The following is a 17,407-nucleotide window of genomic DNA, read 5'->3' as shown; positions in this document are numbered from 1 at the left end:
ACCTATTCGACAATTTGTTCTTCAAACGAACAAAAATAAATAATTAACAAGAATAAAATGGGAATTTTTATTACATATATCGGCTTCGGCGCCATGAATGGACCCAAAATCTGAGTATTACAAATTTGCGTGAAATTTTCGGCTGAATGAGATGAAAAGTGCGGATCTAAATAGGGCTCAAACGATCTCCCATCTCCCAATTGAATTCTCCCGATGACCATCAATATTTTGGAAGTACTAAAATTCTACTTGGTCTTCATCCTAGTCAAGATTTTACTAAGAAAACCCGTAGCAATCAATGTTTTAGATTTGTGATGAAAAGTCATTTTTATAGGAATCATGGGACGATCTCAACTGGAAAAGGGTCTGAGAAAAACTTTTTAACAAGTTCTTTAAAAGAACACTAGTTGTAAAAAAATGAAAAACATTTGAAGATGGAATTTTGATAATTTTCAGACTAAAGAGGCATTTGCTCCAATTCTACGATAATTTTAAGTCTTACACAACAAATCGTCTTTTTATCATCTTAAGAATTATGAAGATTTTCCAAATTTTTAAACCCACGGTAACCCAATGGAAGACACAACCCCATTTACCAGAAAATCGTATTAAGGTCTTCTCCACACATGCATTTATAGAAAAAGTTCAGCAAATTTGAAGATTAACCATTCAAGATACATTATCTCAAAAAGAGAAGAAAAGAAAAAACAAAAGGAAAAAAAACTTCCACCAACCCTACAGTAGCATGGTTCTGTCATCCAATATAAACGAAAAGGTGCATTCAAAATCGAACTTAGTGCGAATTCAAATGACAAATCAACTTCTCACAAGTACAACAGGCCTATTTATTACACATTCTTCCTAATTAAGTTGACCTAATACTATTCCCTTACCAACTCAAGTTCAACTAGAAAGAGTACTGACACTTGGGTCGCAAAAGAACAGGGCAAGATCTTCCCCTCAAATCAGCTTCATCTGTCTCTTAGCTCTGGGTTCCTGAAATTAAAAGTTAAGCTATAAATGAGAGAATACTTGTAATGGAAGCAACGACAATTTTGTTTAGAGAACTTAATTGAGACCTCTGAATGTGATCCAGAATGAGTAGCCTTGGTCCTGGGGGAATTTTGACATCTCTAAGCGCACTGCCACACGTCAGAGCAGGGGTATACTGAGTCAATACATCATATCCATTGATTATAATCTTAAGCACAAAAGTTTTAAATCAATTTACATGCCTATCAGTGAGCAGAGGCAAAGTGGTATCGGTCAATAAGCCTTTCTTGAAATTCTTCTCATAGCTTTGTAGTCCAAGGTTATTCAACATGCTTCTTGTTTTAGCATAGTACACATCTTCCACAGGTGGTTGAGAAAACTTTTCCCCTAACTGCAAAACAGCATATTAACTCTAGGCAACCCCCCAGGATAAAACCGTAAAACCACTACAATTCCCCTTTCTTGTTGCCAAAGCTTTAGCAATAATAAAAGGACTATTCTCAGCAAGTTTTGCAATAATATAGTTCCCCATTGATGCACACCTTGAACAGTCCACCTTGAACGAGTGCAAAAAAAAGACCAGATGTAACTGCATTTGCCGCCTGATTTGGACCTCCCATTCCACTCACCAAAGAAAACATCGCCCCAGACCCAAAAGCAGCCACCATACTGTAATAATAACTAAAACTGTTCAGGAAAAGCTTAAACAAACTAGAAGGTGCACCATGAAATAGAAGACAACATCTAGAACTAGAAATATATTCCAAGGACAAGTCACTACACAGAACATGGAACCAGATTAAAATTCGTTGGTTACAAGTAACATAAAAAAGACTGAAACTGTATTTCATCTACGCACATCAAAGGACTGGAACTGTGTACAAGATTATCCGCATAGGAATTTTCACTCTTTTCCCATGACTATATGATAACTGGATTCTAGATTGTTGTCAGATCTAATTATTCTCTCCATGCAATGTTAAAACATAACAGCCGAATATCATAAAGCCCTTTGACATTTCTTATGGGCCTCTATACAATTTGTTCAACCACATCTTTTTATATCCAGGAGTGTTCAAACTAGCTTACACGCACCTCGAATAATCTCACAGGACAATCCACCTAATCCTCCTACAACATTTAGTGACAAGGAGACTCACAAGAAATTAATTCCTAGGTAGGTGGCCACCATAGATTGAACTCATGACCTCTTAGTTGGTTATTGAGATTATGTCTCTTTTTTTACCACAAGGTCAACCCATGATGGTTTATTTGTTTAGCCATATTAATATCTTATTTTGAGAAACCAAGCTTTCATAGTGAAGAAATGAAATACAGAACAAAATGTCCACATGCATACAAAAATCAATCCACAGTGATACAAAATAAACTTCAATCCCTAATAATAACTCTCCAGCTTCTTACTGACTAGGACTTGAATCTTGGATGTCGAAATGAAATAGGTTGTAACCTTTCTCTAGTAATTAGGCGAGAGGAAAGACGTTCTTGGATTTTCTCAAAGAAAGGGTTCCAAAACACCAAGCACCTAGGATTATGCGCAAGAGAGAGGCCCGTGTAGGACAAGGGTAGACCACAAACTAACAACCTACTAGTAAAGCCCATCTACACAATTTAGCCTGGTAGCAGTTAACACCAACCCAAAAACCAAGATCGCATCCTTATCAACCACCCTTGGATCAATCAGCTAAAGACATCCACCACCAAAAAGAAGAGAAAAGGGAAAGGAGATTCAGAGATGTTTATTGGAAGAACCTTAACTATTGGCCAGAACCTTGGCAACAATTTTGTAAACCTATCCTAAGACTTAAATAACTTAGCGATGTAGTAATCTTTTCTTTTTCTTTTTAAAATTTTTCCTTGTTGAGAGGTAAGAAGATATTCAATGAAAACGGTAGAGAGAAATTACTCAACCTACCAAATAAGGATTAAAGAAAACCTCTTCTGATTGAAACAAAAAGAGGAAAGAGGGTAATTACTAAACATAGGAATTCAATAACATCGGGACAAATGGTGAACTTAGATTCTCAAAAGTGGTGCTATACGTGTGCTCTAATGCTCCATTTTGAAAACCTCTTGGTTACTTTATTGCCATAAGGACTTAAAAGGCTCTTACAATGATGTCCCAAAGCATACTGTTATCCTTGAAAGGAGAAGCCAAGAATCAGAAGTTCGAACATAAACTCTTGTGCTCGGACACCACTTAAAACTTTATAGAACCCAATAGCTTAAAATGATGAGTAATGATAAATAAGAAAAAAATACATTTTTTGTTCATGAGGTTTGATGTTTACGTGGTTCCTAAAGTTTGAAAGCATACATTTTTGTTGTCAAGCATAAATTGTCTATGGATTAAGTTATAGTTTGTTGACCAACGGAAAAATGCTTTCATTGAGAAGAAAGAAAAGAATAGAAGGGGAATACAAACATCTAGCAAAAAAGAGCTAAACTAAAACAAAAGGAGAATTGTTAGATGATATATAACTAAATTTACCTTCATCCATAAGTGCTTTTGGGTCAACTGGTAATTTAAGATAATATCAGAGCAGGTTTGTTTTCAAGCCCCTATAATGTTATTTCTTGTTGAGTGATATAATACCTTTACCCATTAGCTTAAACTTTTAGGTCAATTGGTGATTTAAGATGATATAGAGCAGGTGGTTGAGGGAGGTTATGTGTTCAAGCCCCTACTATGTTATTTTTTCCCCAATTAAATTGATTTCCACCTGTTGGGTCTTCCTCATATTTCGAACTAGAAGTGAAGGGAAGTGTTGAGTGATATAATAATAAATTTGCTTACACCCACTAGCTTAAGCTTTTGAATTTCGTGATTCAAGAGGAATTTAAAAAATTAAGACCTAAAGGGTAATTACAAAAATCTTTATATAACCAAGTCCAAGGAGAAACATGAAACCTAACCATGACTAAACGTCCAAGAACTCTCGATCCAAATGCTCCATAAAACAACACAAAACTTGGTGAATGAGGAAGGAACTCCTTCAGAATAGGGCTATACTCTGAATCGCCAGACAGACACTAAACATCTAAAACGCAATCCCAAACTAAAAAAGCATGCTAGAACACTGAAGGACATAATTACCTTATCTAGTCATTTTTTCAAATCTTTTCTATTTACAATCCATTCTTTTTTTCTTTCTTCTTCTTCTTCTTCTTCTTTAATACATGTGGTATCGGTTCCTACACCTACTCCTCAAAGGGTCTGCCCTAATACTAGTTGCAGGAGACATAAAGAGTTTGCACTTAGGGATACTCTCTTTACTCTCCCTACAAAGACTGATGAGGAGGAACAAAGAAAAAGGGGGCTACCACAGGTGAATTGAAAAACAGTTCAATTTTCTTGATATGAGTGATCTTCTCAAACGACAAGATTTTATCTCTAAAAGGAACATTCTTTGGACAACCATACTTGAATACGATTTTTTCCTTAAGCTGCACAACTGTGTCCTTGACTTCTAAAAACATAAGGATCCTCCTTTGGTTGCAGCATGTAAGAGCCTTCTTTTGGCATTTAATCCTTGAACGAGCAATGGAAACTCTTGGATTTTCTCATCTTTGTGGCCTTGATGCAAACTTAATCACACCGTTTTTAACTGCAACCTTAGTATTCTTTGTGCCACTTGGAGAAGTTTTATTCTTTCTTCCTTAAACAGAAAAGTTACAAAGGCAGATACAAAAGCAGTAGCTTGGCTTTTTTTATCCCTCTTACATAATTCCATTTCTTCAGCAAAATTAATTTTGCATTAAATAAGTAAGATAGAAAGCCAGGGAATGCAACGCCTGATGATAGAACAAATAATTAACCTGGAAAAAGAAACGGCGGAGCAGCCGTAAAATCTTACCTTGACTGGACATCCTCCTTGCCTCTTAGTCTCTTCATAACAGAAGATATGCCAGCATTAACACCTGTCATGACGGCAAAGTTGCGAGCTTGTACTAGGGGACCTCCAGCAAGAGCCTACAATTAAAATAATGATGATGATGATGATGAAAAAAATAAAGCAGAAGAATTAGGTACCCCAAATTCCATAAAAAAGGTTTGTTCAATGGATAACTGAAGGAGCAGATTCGCACCTGAGCCTGCTTGAAAGAAGCCATGGCTTGAGGGTTAAGGCCGGCTTGAGGAGTGGGGAGAGAAGAAGAAACGTCGTTGGTGAGAGTGCCCATAAAGCCACCAATAGCAGCGCCCTGCGCAGCGCTGGTGGCGGTGACAACAGCGGCCTCAACTGGGAGAGATTGCTTGGCCAACCAGGTCCTGAACCCATTTTCTAGTTCCTTGAAACGAGCCTGAATCTGCTCCAAGGGGTTCTGCGGAGGAGTCAATTTAACTACCACTCCTTGTTTCCCCTGCTCCATCTATGATAACTCAAGTGAACTGGATGGACCCTTTATCTCTTCTTGGTTCCTCTTCCTTCTCCTCTATCGACCGTCCGGCAACCGTTAGTTTCGCAAGAAAGCTGAACCTTGGAGCCGGATCTAACAAAGCACTGGATGGATAACAAATATATATATATATATATATATATATATATATATATATATATATATATATATATATATATAATATCATTTATTCTTTTTTTTTTTCCTATTTCAACAATAACCCTAATACTTTTTTTTAAAAAAAAATCAAGCTTTTCTACACATTTTTTTTAATAAATGAATTTTAAAGGGGTTTTTTTTTTTTTTCTGAAATAAAATCTAGAGCATTGTAGGAGATTTGAGTTTTAGACCGACCGTCTCTAGGTCTATTTGTACGTTGGAAGCGTTTTTTTTTTTCCTAATGATTAAAATTAGTAAGGATTGCATATAAAAATGTAAATTAAATATTGTTGTAATTAGAGGCTATGTTTTTTAATTTAAAAAAAAAAAATCAATCATTTCAAAATCAGTATAAATATGTATCGAATGTATTTAGACGTGGACAAAAAATATAATGATGGATAACCATTTATATTTAATACTATTTTAATATTTGTAATCTTAATATTGCTTAATTCTAGCTTCGGTACTTTCAATAAAACTAAAAAATAGTCTTTCGCTATTAAATTATTGCTAACAATCGGATGAGTTTGGAAAAAATAAATATATAAGCAACTAGATGAGTTAGCAAGTGGGTTGGATGATTTTTAGTAATATTATTTTCTTATCTAAAAAATATTTATTCTATAATTTTATTGTCTTTTTTTTTAATGTTGCATATATAATATATTTTTAGGGTTATCTCCTTTTTTGTTGGTTGTGCATATTTCAGGAGATATGATTTTCATTCTATGGTTAGTTCAAAGAATGTATTAAGCAATTAGCCTTAATTGTTATTCAAAAGAATCATAAGTGTCTGTCAATTTTAAGTTGAAGAATTTGTGTTGTTGTAGATCTCAAGATCACTAAAAATTGTTTTGATAATTTGAAAAGCCTAAGTTCATCAAAAGTGGGATTGGTTCAATATTCATTTGACGAAGTGGGAAAGATAAATGTCTTGGTGAGAGGGAGAGTCTCATTAGGTAGAGTGGCCTAAGTGATCATTCGCTAATATTTGCGAGGTTCTCTCGTGTTTAGGGAGAGTTTAGATTTTCTTATCAGTCACTCAAGTTCTATCACATGGGCACACTACCTCCAAGGTACTTCACTAAATTAGGTTACCAAACTTTGAATTATGTTTTTACTTTTTTGTCTTATGTATTTATTACTAATGTTTATTGAATCGATGTATTGTATGCTAGATACCCTTTTATTTAATAGATCGACCATATAAATAAATAAGCAAAAGCTAAATTCTTTCGGTGAGCTTCTTCTCTTGCTATGAATGATGACCTATTAGAGGAGCTAGTTAACGAGAGAATTATATATATCACTTAGAAGGATGACACCAACAATCATAAATCATCGGTAAGTCATTCCAAACAACTTTAACACGATGCCATAAGATGAACATATATAGTATTGTATCCTTTAGTAAGTTATTAAAAATATGATTTGGTGGCTTGTAAGAGTAAAAGATGTATCAAAACACCCTCTCTCAAACATATATACAACATTAAGCGCTAGGTATACAACCGATTTTGACGACATAATCTATACAAAAAGAATGTGATCAATATTTATGTACATTGATTTTGTTTAGAGAAGCTACGTCTTGTATATATTCCGACTTGTTTTATTTTGAATACTTAGTTAGGGGACTTATGCGGCATTTAGAGTTAGGTAAGGGTAGAGAAGACTTAGGTGTATTTGTCTATACATGGGTTTTAATTAAGAAAGAAGTGATAATTGAAATTTATTTGAGGCCAACTTTTAATTTATATGTGCAAAATGCGGTAGCTAGCTTTCAATTAATTTTCTATTGTTAGATATAAAACACATACTACCGAGATGTGGAATCAACACTTGCTCACAAGAATACGTATGACATAGGAAACATAATATTAAGTGTGAAGATCATATGCATTTTATGTATATATTATTTATTTATATACAAATATAACTTAAAAGGCAAATTTTAGCTGAATGAAAAATATCCCCATGTTTTAGAGTGGCAAGATCAAAACAAAAATTCAATGTTAAATTGAATGAGAAATCAAGAGTCGTTTATGATCATAATCCATTTGATGATATTGATAGCATTTGATATAGTTCCTAACATGATCAGTTCCTGGATACTCACCAATCGTTTCTATCCAATCGTATAACATTTAACTCTATAGTTCGAATTTTGACGTCAGGATTTTTGCGATAAGAAGTGTCACTACCAACTACCAACCAACAAATGAAGAACCAACAAAGAGCTCTAACCATCATCCAGTGATCCAACAACGATATATATAAAATTGCTTATATTAATAAAGGAGCCAAAGCTTGCAAGAAGAGAGAGAAACTCACAACTTCAAGTACTATGAAACCGATAGGAGATCATTTAAAATATTGTTTTTTTCTCCCGTTCATCTTGCCACATCTCCATCTACCCAAGTATTAGGTTTGAATTTAATAAATTTTTAAGAAACCTTTAAAACCTATTTTTAAAATTTTAGTATAATATTGTGAGACGTTGAGAATTCTATATTAAAAAAATCAAGACAACTCACATTTATTATAAGATAAATTAACTACTTTTCTTATTATCAATCGACTCTTTTGAGATAAAATCTCATACTATCAAATAAATATAAATGTATAATCATACTATCAAATAAATATAAATGAATAGTCAAACGTTACAAAAAAAAGTTGTGCAACAAATGTGGATAGTAGATAAATTAGGAATGAATACCCTAACCCCCTAACCGTAGAGATACATCCATATCACACAATATCTATAATTTAACTATAAGGAGAAACAACTTCAATTATATGTTAAATTTTGAGTGGAATATAATTTGCTTTTGGTCTCTAAGTTGTAAGTATATTCATGGAGAGATGAGCTATAGTATATGGTTGACAAGAAGGAGAAAGAGATAACAATGTGAAACATTGAAAATTAAAAGAAGTTGTTTTGGTTATAGAATATAAAAATAAAATTCAAAAGTGTTGGTTGATCATATAACTAATCTAAATATATAATTGAAGAAGTGAAGAAGTTAGCAGAGTCCTAAATGGGAAGTAACTTTCCACGTTTATTGCCGCCGAACGGACTTTCTTTCTCCAATTAACATTAACCTCTGCTATGCTACCCTTTGACTTCCTTCTTCTGTCCAATATATATATTTTATTTTCTTTGTATATATATATTTTTTTATGATTTTAATTGTTGGTCACCTAAATTGACGGAATCGTATGCCCACGTGTCAACATCTTATACCTCCTTGGACTTGTGATTGGACGGCCAATGATCAGTCCTTCCCCATCATTAAAATCAAACATAACACCGTCTCTATCTTTCTAATTCCTTCCTTCCTATTGCCTTGTTTCTTTCAACGCCATGCCATACCTTCTTTGAGTTCTGATGCTTCCGTATTCTCCGATCAACCTCTTCCAACTTCCACCTTAACTCTTCTTCAATGGGACACTACTGTAGTAAAGGTGTTTCTGATGTCTCTAACCACCCTTCGAATTCCGGCATACCTCAACATACTACGCCCAGTCCATTTTCCAGCCCTCTCCCTCCTGGTATACCACCCTCTCCGGCCACTACTCCGGGGAGGAAATTCCGATGGCCTCTCCCTCCTCCTTCTCCAGCCAAACCCATCATGGCCATTCTACGCCGGAAATCCCGCAAGCCTTCTATACCAGAGGATGGCAAAAGTGGGGGGGAAGAATTGGGAGAGGTTCAGTTGGATAAAAGCTTCGGTTACTCCAACAACTTTGCAGCAAAGTTCGAGCTCGGGATGGAGGTTGGGAGGGGACATTTTGGACACACTTTTTGGGCCAAGGGGAAGAAGGGGGATCTCAAAGGAATCCCTGTCGCCGTCAAAATCATCTCTAAATCTAAGGTTTCTTTAATTTACGTCTAGTCTCAATCATTTGATTCATTTCAAATCCAAATATAAAAAGTGGGAACAAAAGAATTGGCTTTGGCAGATGACATCAGCTGTTGGAATTGAAGATGTTCGCAGGGAGGTTAAGATATTGAAAGCATTGTCTGGCCACGATAATCTGGTTCACTTCCATGATGCATTTGAAGATGCCAATAACATTTACATGGTTATGGAGTATGTAATTGCCTGCTTATTCTCACATACTCGATCAAGCTAATCACTCCACAACCCTTTTTTTGTTTAATATCCCTATATTTCAACTTTGTTATCAGATTGTGTGAAGGTGGAGAACTGCTAGAAAGAATAGCGTCAAGGTAAAAATGTTGCATTACTTCACTTCATTTACTCTGAGAAAACGTAAACTAACTTAATTCCAAGTTCATACTGTACGTTTGCAGAGGAGGAAAATACCCAGAACAAGAATCCAAGGCTATTATTGTGCAGATCCTCAGTGTTGTTGCCTTCTGTCATCTACAAGGGGTAGTTCACCGTGACTTAAAGCCAGAGGTAACACATCTTCTGCTTTCGCTCTAAATAAACTTCCTTTTTACTTTTTGTAACTTATCGTTGACAAAATTCACCGTGCATGGCAGAATTTTCTCTTTTTGAAAAAGAACGAGAACACCGGTCTGAAAGTCATTGATTTTGGTCTATCTGATTTCGTCAAGCCAGGTAAAAACTTGTTGTCCTTGATATATGCTTTTGTCTTTGTTCAGTGAATTAAATATTTGTGAAAGAGGTGGAGACAGGGTTCATTATGCTACAACCTAGCTTCTAGGTTGTACTCGAGCAGACGGTGCTTTCAATTCTTACTTTGATTTTCGCTTTGCCATCTCATTGGGGGTGAGACTGTTTTCATAACACCTATAGTTCTTTTGTAGATGAACGTCTGAACGATGTCGTTGGCAGTGCATACTATGTTGCACCGGAAGTTCTTTACAGATCTTATAGTTTTGAAGCAGATATCTGGAGCATTGGTGTCGTAGCATACATACTACTGTGTGGAGGCAGACCTTTCTGGGCAAGAACTGAATCAGGAATCTTTCGTTCCGTGCTAAGAGCCGATCCTAACTTCGATGATTCCCCTTGGCCTAACATCTCTGCAGAAGCTAAAGATTTCGTGAAACGGCTTCTGAATAAAGACCACAGAAAAAGAATGACGGCAGCACAAGCTTTAAGTAAATTCTTCTGGCTATTCGTTCTTAGGTTCCTCCTCTTTTCAAGTACCAATAGTATGTTATGGAAGTATACTTAATGATAAACTAACAATGTTGGACCTTTTGATTCACAGCCCACCAGTGGTTACGAGATGAAAACATTGCTGTGCCTTTGGATAACTTCATATACAAGTCAGTTAAAGCATATATCCGTGCAACTCCTTTCAAGCGTGCAGCATTGAAGGTAATTGCTAAACTGAACTGTACAAAAGTTGAACTCCAGCAGTTCCCCCTTGCATCAATCTTAGAAGTTTCTGTGCGTAATTCTGTATCCAAGCACTGGTGATCTATCGCCTATCTTTGATATAGACGCTCTTGCTATGTAGTTTCTGTACATTGTTTCGTGCACAATAATGCATCATCAACTTTTACTGGACAGGTCTACTTACTGTTTCATTATCGCAGGCACTTGCAAAAGCTTTGACAGAAGATGAACTTTTCTACCTCAGGACCCAATTTAAGCTCTTAGAACCGCAAAATAGATTTGTGACCCTTGATAACTTCAAAGCGGTCAGCCTTTTGCCATTATTTTTGCTTTGACATTTATCTGTAATTGTGTTTGATGCAATACACATTATGACCTTGTACAGGCTCTTGCGAGAAACGCAACTGATGCAATGAGAGAGTCCCATGTTGCTGACATTCTAAAAATGGTGAGTTCACTTTTAGTTTTATATCTATAATATGGTTGCCAGTGAGAATAGGGCCCTGTCTGCATACACCGAGATCAAGTTACATTCTCTGCAACTTTGGCATAATGCTTCCCCTGCCCCGGCCTGGGATGTTCTTTTTCACTAACATTTCCAACTTGTGTTAAGATGGAACCACTCGCTCGTGAGAGAATGGACTTCGAGGAGTTCTGCGCAGCTGCAATCAGTGTACATCAACTGGAGGCTGTTGCAGGATGGGAAAGCATTGCCACTCGAGCTTTCGAGTATTTTGAGCAGGAAGGAAATCGAGTCATTTCAGTTCATGAGTTAGTGCAGGTAAGAAACAGTTTGACGCTTGGAAATACATAACCAATAACTGTGAATTGAAGTGCAAGTTCAAAATGTGTACAGGAAATGAATCTGGGTCCTGCAGCTTATTCTTTTCTACAGAATTGGACAAGAAGCTCTGATGGGAAACTCAGTTTTTTCGGATTTACAAGATTTTTGCATGGAGTAACAGTCCGCAACTCTAATACAAGACACTAAAAATACTTCAAAACTGATTTTTTTCCCTCCCTTTGTATCCTCGATTTGATTTAAAGCAGCTTCAAAACACATAATAAAAGAAGGCTATGCGATTACTAGATATACACAGAAAGACAAATGGGTGTAATACATGCCCATCGTTCAACCCGTTTATTGTGATCTTCCAACGTGTAAAAACAATATAGAAAGTATAATACAGATTGTACTGACATGTCCCGTGGTGTTCTTTCGTACGACCCCCCCCCCCCCCCCCCCCCCCACTTCAATTCTACATAAGGAGAATAAATTACATGCCAAAAATTGTCCGACATCTAAGACTCAAATTTTCAACCGAATTAAAATCATATTTGAAGATGATTTCAACATTTTAGGGTATTCATTTTTTTTTGGTAAATGTAAATGTGTTGATTTAGTCTCCAAAAAGTGGGTCATATATACACACGCGCGTATATAACGGCGTGAAAGATGGAAAAGTTCATACGGAACCAGAGGGATTAGTTCAGGAAAATATATGAACAATAAAAAGTAAACTCTAAGGAAAGTAGAAAAGTAAGAATAATGGTGTGTTTATAATTTATACCATGTGGGGTGTGGATGGATGGACAAGGTTGGAAGAAGTCAACGATGGCATCTGCAATGCAATATTGTAAGTGGAAGAAGCATAATAATCTTTTTAAAAGAGAATTTGACTTTACGTTATTCAAATGCGGTTTAATTTACAGAGAAAGACGCGTGCACCAAAGCTCGCCATTGCCAGAAAGAATAAATTAAAAAGCTATTACACCCTTGCAAGCAAAGCAATCTCCATTCATCCACCCCTTTTCCCTTCACATAGATGTCATCATCATTTTAAAACTTCCAATTTAAACAAACAAATATTCATTCCAGATAGTTCTGATTACATCATTTTAATTATAAGAAAGAACATGGCTGAAAAAGGCTCATATAGCATATATGATACCGCATTCAATGTTGACTTGACCGTGACAATATATTAACAGGAGAAAATCCAAATTCAGAAATCAATGGAAACGCATGAATTGGTAATGGGTTATGTGTATCAGAAAACCAATAATGAAAGAAAGAAAAGCTAAAACTAAAATCTAACGTAGTTTTTTCATCAATATCAGCAATGGGAATGAGAAGAATCCCTGAAACAGGAGACAGGAAGATGGTGGTGATGGTGATCATGGTGAATAATGCCCTGAAGGGTGCGAAAGTCGTCGACAGGGCAAGGAATAGAGATTGGTCCTTTCTGATCGAAGCCATACTCGTCCTCGGCCTCCTTCAAGAGCTGAACAAATAAAGGATGGTTGACATAAATGACAGGAATGACGAACCGCTGTTGCTCTTGGCCAACAAGAATGGCCAAACATCCTTTGGGAGTCTCCACCTTGTTCCGATGGTGGTGAAAATGAGGAAAATGAATGTGGAAATGGAAATTCAGATGCAGGAGGTGCTGATGATGCTTGTCGCCGCCGAAACCCATCGGAAAAGGCAGAAAGTTAAGGTAGATGTTAAAGAGAAAAAGGCCAAGGATGGTAAGAAGAGATTGCGAGGGTGAAGAGAGTGAAAGAGGAATGAGTGAAGGAGGAAGGGATATTGGTCATTGAAGCTTCGTCTTCACCCTAATCAACATATACGATTGATATTACAAACAAAGAGGAACGGAGAACTTAGGAAAGCCGGACGCGTGGTATTTATAGTCTAAAAAAAAAAACTAAACCGAATTGAATTTTAATTCCAAGTCCGTGTGAAAAAGGGTCAGCCTCGGCCTCAGCCTCAGGCACGCCCTCGCTTTGAGTTTCCTTAGCTTCCACTCCAACAAGGTCGGTTCCCTTGCTGCCCCTTCATTCTTCTAATTCTACTCTTCTTCTTTTTTTTTAACTTTTCTTTTTTACCAAATAAATGACATCAAATCTTCCTTTATTTATGTGTTTATTTACTTATTTATTATATTCTTTTTTTCTTTTTCTTTTTTATGGGGTATTTATTCTTTTCAATTTAATTTTAACTTTCCCTCTTTGATATATTGATTTTTCTCTTTTCTTCTTGCTTTTCTCTGTTTAAGTCTTCAACCTTTTAAACCTCTCATTTTTACTTTTACTAACAACCATTCTACACCTGCTAGTTCATATCCTGTGTATAAGTTTAATCAAAATCTTAAAATTAATCTAGTTTGAATCAGTTGGTATGACAAATTCTTCTTCTTCTTCTTCTTCTTCTTTTTTCTTTTGTACAGATGAAGGTGAAAAAAGATTATTTATTATTTTTTTAACATGAATATCATTGACAAGTGAACATTCATCATAGAGTGATATTAGCCTAGATTTAAGGAACCTTAATATGAACTTACCAAAAAAGTCAAGCTACCATATTTACCGATCAATACATAATATATGCACTTAATCTAACCATTAAAGCTGATAAAGAGAATACTACATTTTCTTAACTGTGCATTGAAAAGTGGCTAGGCTAAAATATAACCATAATAATAAATAAATAAATAAAATAACCTAACATATTCTTTTATCCTTTGAATCTTCTAATTAAGCCTAAATGAGATTCAAGTGTTGGTTGAGTTTCATATTAAGAGTTGAGTCCTTATCATTCATATTGTCAATTGTCTATGTAATTCAATTGTTCATAATTAAGTTTGCATTTCATGCTCATGGTTTTGATTACACTAACATATAGGTTAAAGATTTAAAATTGAGTCATTAAATTTACCTCGTAAAAAATAACATTCACGTTTGAGGATCTTCAAAAAAATTTATTTATGAGTCGAATTTTATAATTATTAAGTACCTCAATTTTTATCACGAGAATAATAATTAAAAATTAGAGAGAAACTATGAAACATATAAAAAAATAAATTAATAAATGGGTAGCCGTGGACTATACTTAATTATAATTATTTTTATTACTTGGAAATTGGGTTTGTTATTTAGTTAATGGAAAGGAATTTAAGAATGGATGAGAAGTAGAATCTATTTTCATTTTAAGAGATTAGGTTATTCGCTCCTTCTAGATGGTCAAACATCTAATATTACACGGACACCATTCCTACTCCTTTTTTTATTTTATTACGTGTTTCCTTTCTCCATTTTAATAATATTCCCTTTTTACCATTTTGGTATTCAATTCTAAAATATTCAACTCATTTACATTTTCATCTCCTCATAAATAATTACAATCTATTCTTTCCTAAAATATGGAATGGCACTTTTCAATTTTTGAAATAAAAAAGAAAACTAATAATAAATATTGAGCATGTAATTAAAAAACACCTCGTCTTCCTCACTCAAGTGGAAAAGAGTTCTTTTTTCTTTCGATTTCGATCTTTTTAAAATAGATTATTATCAATATTTTGTTAGAAGACCTTGGCTTTATTTAGCTTTTCTCTCTTTTTTTTTTTTTATTTATCTTCTTTTAGAAAGAAAAAAAAAAGACAAAGAACGAAAAAGTGAGAAGTGAATATGGAAAAAATTGTCATTCCAATATTGAGTCCAATACTTGAGACATCTTTTATCATATTTCTTTTTCTTTTGAATTGAACAAATGTATGAAATCATAATCGTGTGAACTCTCCATCTCTTGCTATTTTTTATGAAGGTATGAGTTAATCAAAGATAAGTTTAAGGAGGACTAATATTCTTTCAAAAAAGAAAAAAGTGAAATGATGGATACGCACGGTGAAACCTAATTCATTTTATTGACTTTAGAATATGAGAGTAGAGTTTTAGATGAGGAGAAGATAGCATTAGTTTGTTAGTTGTTTGCATGTAATTGTGAATAGTTATTCGTTTATTTATTTATTTTTCGTGGAGTTTGTAAATTGAATGATATGATTATAAAAATGGGAGTCATATTACGAGTCAAACATCAATTATTATTATCACTTTTATTTGGCAAAAAAAGAAAAGAAAAGAAAATAAAAAATTGCACTCCCTCCAAATTCAAAGCAAATTAGAAGTATCTTTACCATGCATTTCTATGTACTCTTTATCATAATTAACAAAACATTATATAATGTCCCATATATGCAAAACAGGAATGATATATACCTATAAGTAACGCAATATAGTTTTGAGTTTTTATTTATTTGTCTTTAAAATTTTAAAATTAATAATTTAGTATGAATATTTAAATAAATAAAGAAATAGATTCTAGTACACTTGCACTGGTGGATGGTTTGAAAAGTTAGATGTTATAGTTAAGTTTTGTTTTTAAAAGAAAACAAAGCATTTACTTTTAGTACAAACAAGGTGGAATTTGTAAGCTGGGTCCAATTTTTTGTTTTTATTTTCAATGCAATAAAGGTGAAAAAATTAAAAAGCTCATTGGCCATTTGCACTATTTGAATGGCTTGAAAAAGAAAAAGATGATCTAGTTAAGTTTTTGTTTTTACTTTTAGTCAAGTTTTTTCTTGAGTGTTGGGGTGACGCTATGAAAGGTGAAGTGGTAAGCTGTGGAAGATAACAAAACATGGTATGTTGTTCCATTGCCTAGAGGACATTGTTCCACTAGTTGTAAATGGGTGTACAAAGTGAAGTATATGGGTGATGGTACGGCTGAGCAATGAGTTATACTCAACAAGAAGATTTGGATTACATTGAGACTTTATCTCCTGTCTTCAAATGTGTCACTGTGAAGCTTACTTTGGCAACTAGTATGAATTGGCCTATTGTACAACTAGATGTCAATAATTATTTCTTACACAAAAACCCCGATGAAGAAGTATATATGGAATTTGTCGTTGTGGTACAAACATAATGTGGTTGGAAAACATGAGGAGTGTTTAATATGCAAGCTTAAAAAATCTGTCTATGGACTTAAGTGAGCGTCTCGACAATAGTTTGATAAAAAATTTCATACATTGTTGTTAATAGGATTTAGTCAATCTAAGTTCGACTACTCGTTTTTTGTTTGAAGTTTTGGTCCACATTCGTAGCTTAAGCTGGTGAACTCAGCTACCATTTTAAATCACCAATTTACCAAAAAAAACTTACATTTGTCTTTGTTTTTTAAATGATGTTTAAACCTTTTTTCTTACTACATGATTACAGAGGATGGTGAGGAAGAGAAGTGTTGGCATCTAGTATTTGTTTGTAAGATATTCATTAAAAAGAAAAAAATAACAAAAATAAAACGATCGCAATAAAATAAAAGAAACATGTATGGTTGAAATTAAGAATTAAAAATGTTATCTTCTATGTTTAGAAGCATATCATGATCGTGTGGAAAGTTGGAGATATGGATGAGGGGAGTTGTAGAATCGAGTGAGGTCCAGGAACGCTCCATTGGAGATTTGCGCATATGCTTTGCTTCTGTTGTGGCCTCTGCCTTTATTTTTCTTTCTTCATACAAAAGTCATGTGGATTCACAAAAGCTATGAACATGAATGGGAGCAAAGAAACTCATTCAAAAGTTTGTATCGATTAAATTACAACAAAATGTCTCTCAACTTACGATTAGTTTGTACTAGAAAAAT

The 17,407-nt window shown here is 34.5% G+C and overlaps 2 protein-coding genes and 1 non-coding gene across 4 annotated transcripts; 1 reads left to right on the top strand and 2 right to left on the bottom strand.

The window, feature by feature from the left end:
* Positions 1–631: 631 nt before the first annotated feature.
* Positions 632–5,533, bottom strand: LOC103482996 (chloroplastic import inner membrane translocase subunit HP30-2-like). Of its 2 annotated transcripts, XM_008439429.2 has the most exons (6): positions 5,104–5,532; positions 4,872–4,987; positions 1,536–1,662; positions 1,236–1,384; positions 1,080–1,142; positions 632–996 (listed from the first exon to the last, which is right to left on the bottom strand). In XM_008439429.2, the coding sequence occupies exons 1-6, from the start codon at positions 5,383–5,385 to the stop codon at positions 972–974; spliced, it is 762 nt and encodes a 253-aa protein (XP_008437651.1). In that variant the 5' UTR covers positions 5,386–5,532; the 3' UTR covers positions 632–971. The 2 variants fall into 2 exon arrangements, with proteins under 2 accessions (XP_008437651.1, XP_050945961.1); XM_051090004.1 differs by having other exon boundaries at positions 632–1,142; positions 1,232–1,384; positions 5,104–5,533.
* Positions 5,534–8,786: 3,253 nt separating this feature from the next.
* Positions 8,787–12,124, top strand: LOC103482994 (CDPK-related kinase 6). The gene is made up of 11 exons (XM_008439428.3): positions 8,787–9,455; positions 9,544–9,674; positions 9,773–9,814; positions 9,899–10,007; positions 10,094–10,172; positions 10,382–10,678; positions 10,792–10,901; positions 11,123–11,227; positions 11,308–11,370; positions 11,536–11,703; positions 11,779–12,124. The coding sequence occupies exons 1-11, from the start codon at positions 9,024–9,026 to the stop codon at positions 11,911–11,913; spliced, it is 1,671 nt and encodes a 556-aa protein (XP_008437650.1). The 5' UTR covers positions 8,787–9,023; the 3' UTR covers positions 11,914–12,124.
* On the bottom strand, positions 10,803–13,796 carry LOC103482993 (uncharacterized). The gene is made up of 2 exons (XR_001761828.2): positions 12,494–13,796; positions 10,803–11,644 (listed from the first exon to the last, which is right to left on the bottom strand). It is a non-coding gene; the product is annotated as an uncharacterized LOC103482993 (transcript).
* Positions 13,797–17,407: the final 3,611 nt, after the last annotated feature.

The sequence above is a fragment of the Cucumis melo genome, chromosome 9 (genome assembly GCF_025177605.1).
Source record: "Cucumis melo cultivar AY chromosome 9, USDA_Cmelo_AY_1.0, whole genome shotgun sequence".
NCBI lineage: Eukaryota > Viridiplantae > Streptophyta > Magnoliopsida > Cucurbitales > Cucurbitaceae > Cucumis > Cucumis melo.
This window is presented reverse-complemented; position numbering and strand designations above follow the sequence as displayed.

Coding starts and splice junctions, on each gene's coding strand:
- LOC103482994 (XM_008439428.3), top strand. CDS start 9,024: ATGGGACACTACTGTAGTAAAGGTGTTTCTGATGTCTCTAACCACCCT. Junction 9,675..9,772: donor AACATTTACATGGTTATGGA/GTATGTAATTGC, acceptor CTTTGTTATCAG/ATTGTGTGAAGGTGGAGAAC. Junction 10,173..10,381: donor ATCTGATTTCGTCAAGCCAG/GTAAAAACTTGT, acceptor GTTCTTTTGTAG/ATGAACGTCTGAACGATGTC.
- LOC103482996 (XM_008439429.2), bottom strand. CDS start 5,385: ATGGAGCAGGGGAAACAAGGAGTGGTAGTTAAATTGACTCCTCCGCAG. Junction 4,988..5,103: donor CTTCTTTCAAGCAGGCTCAG/GTGCGAATCTGC, acceptor TTTTAATTGTAG/GCTCTTGCTGGAGGTCCCCT. Junction 1,663..4,871: donor AAGGAGGATGTCCAGTCAAG/GTAAGATTTTAC, acceptor TTATTATTACAG/TATGGTGGCTGCTTTTGGGT.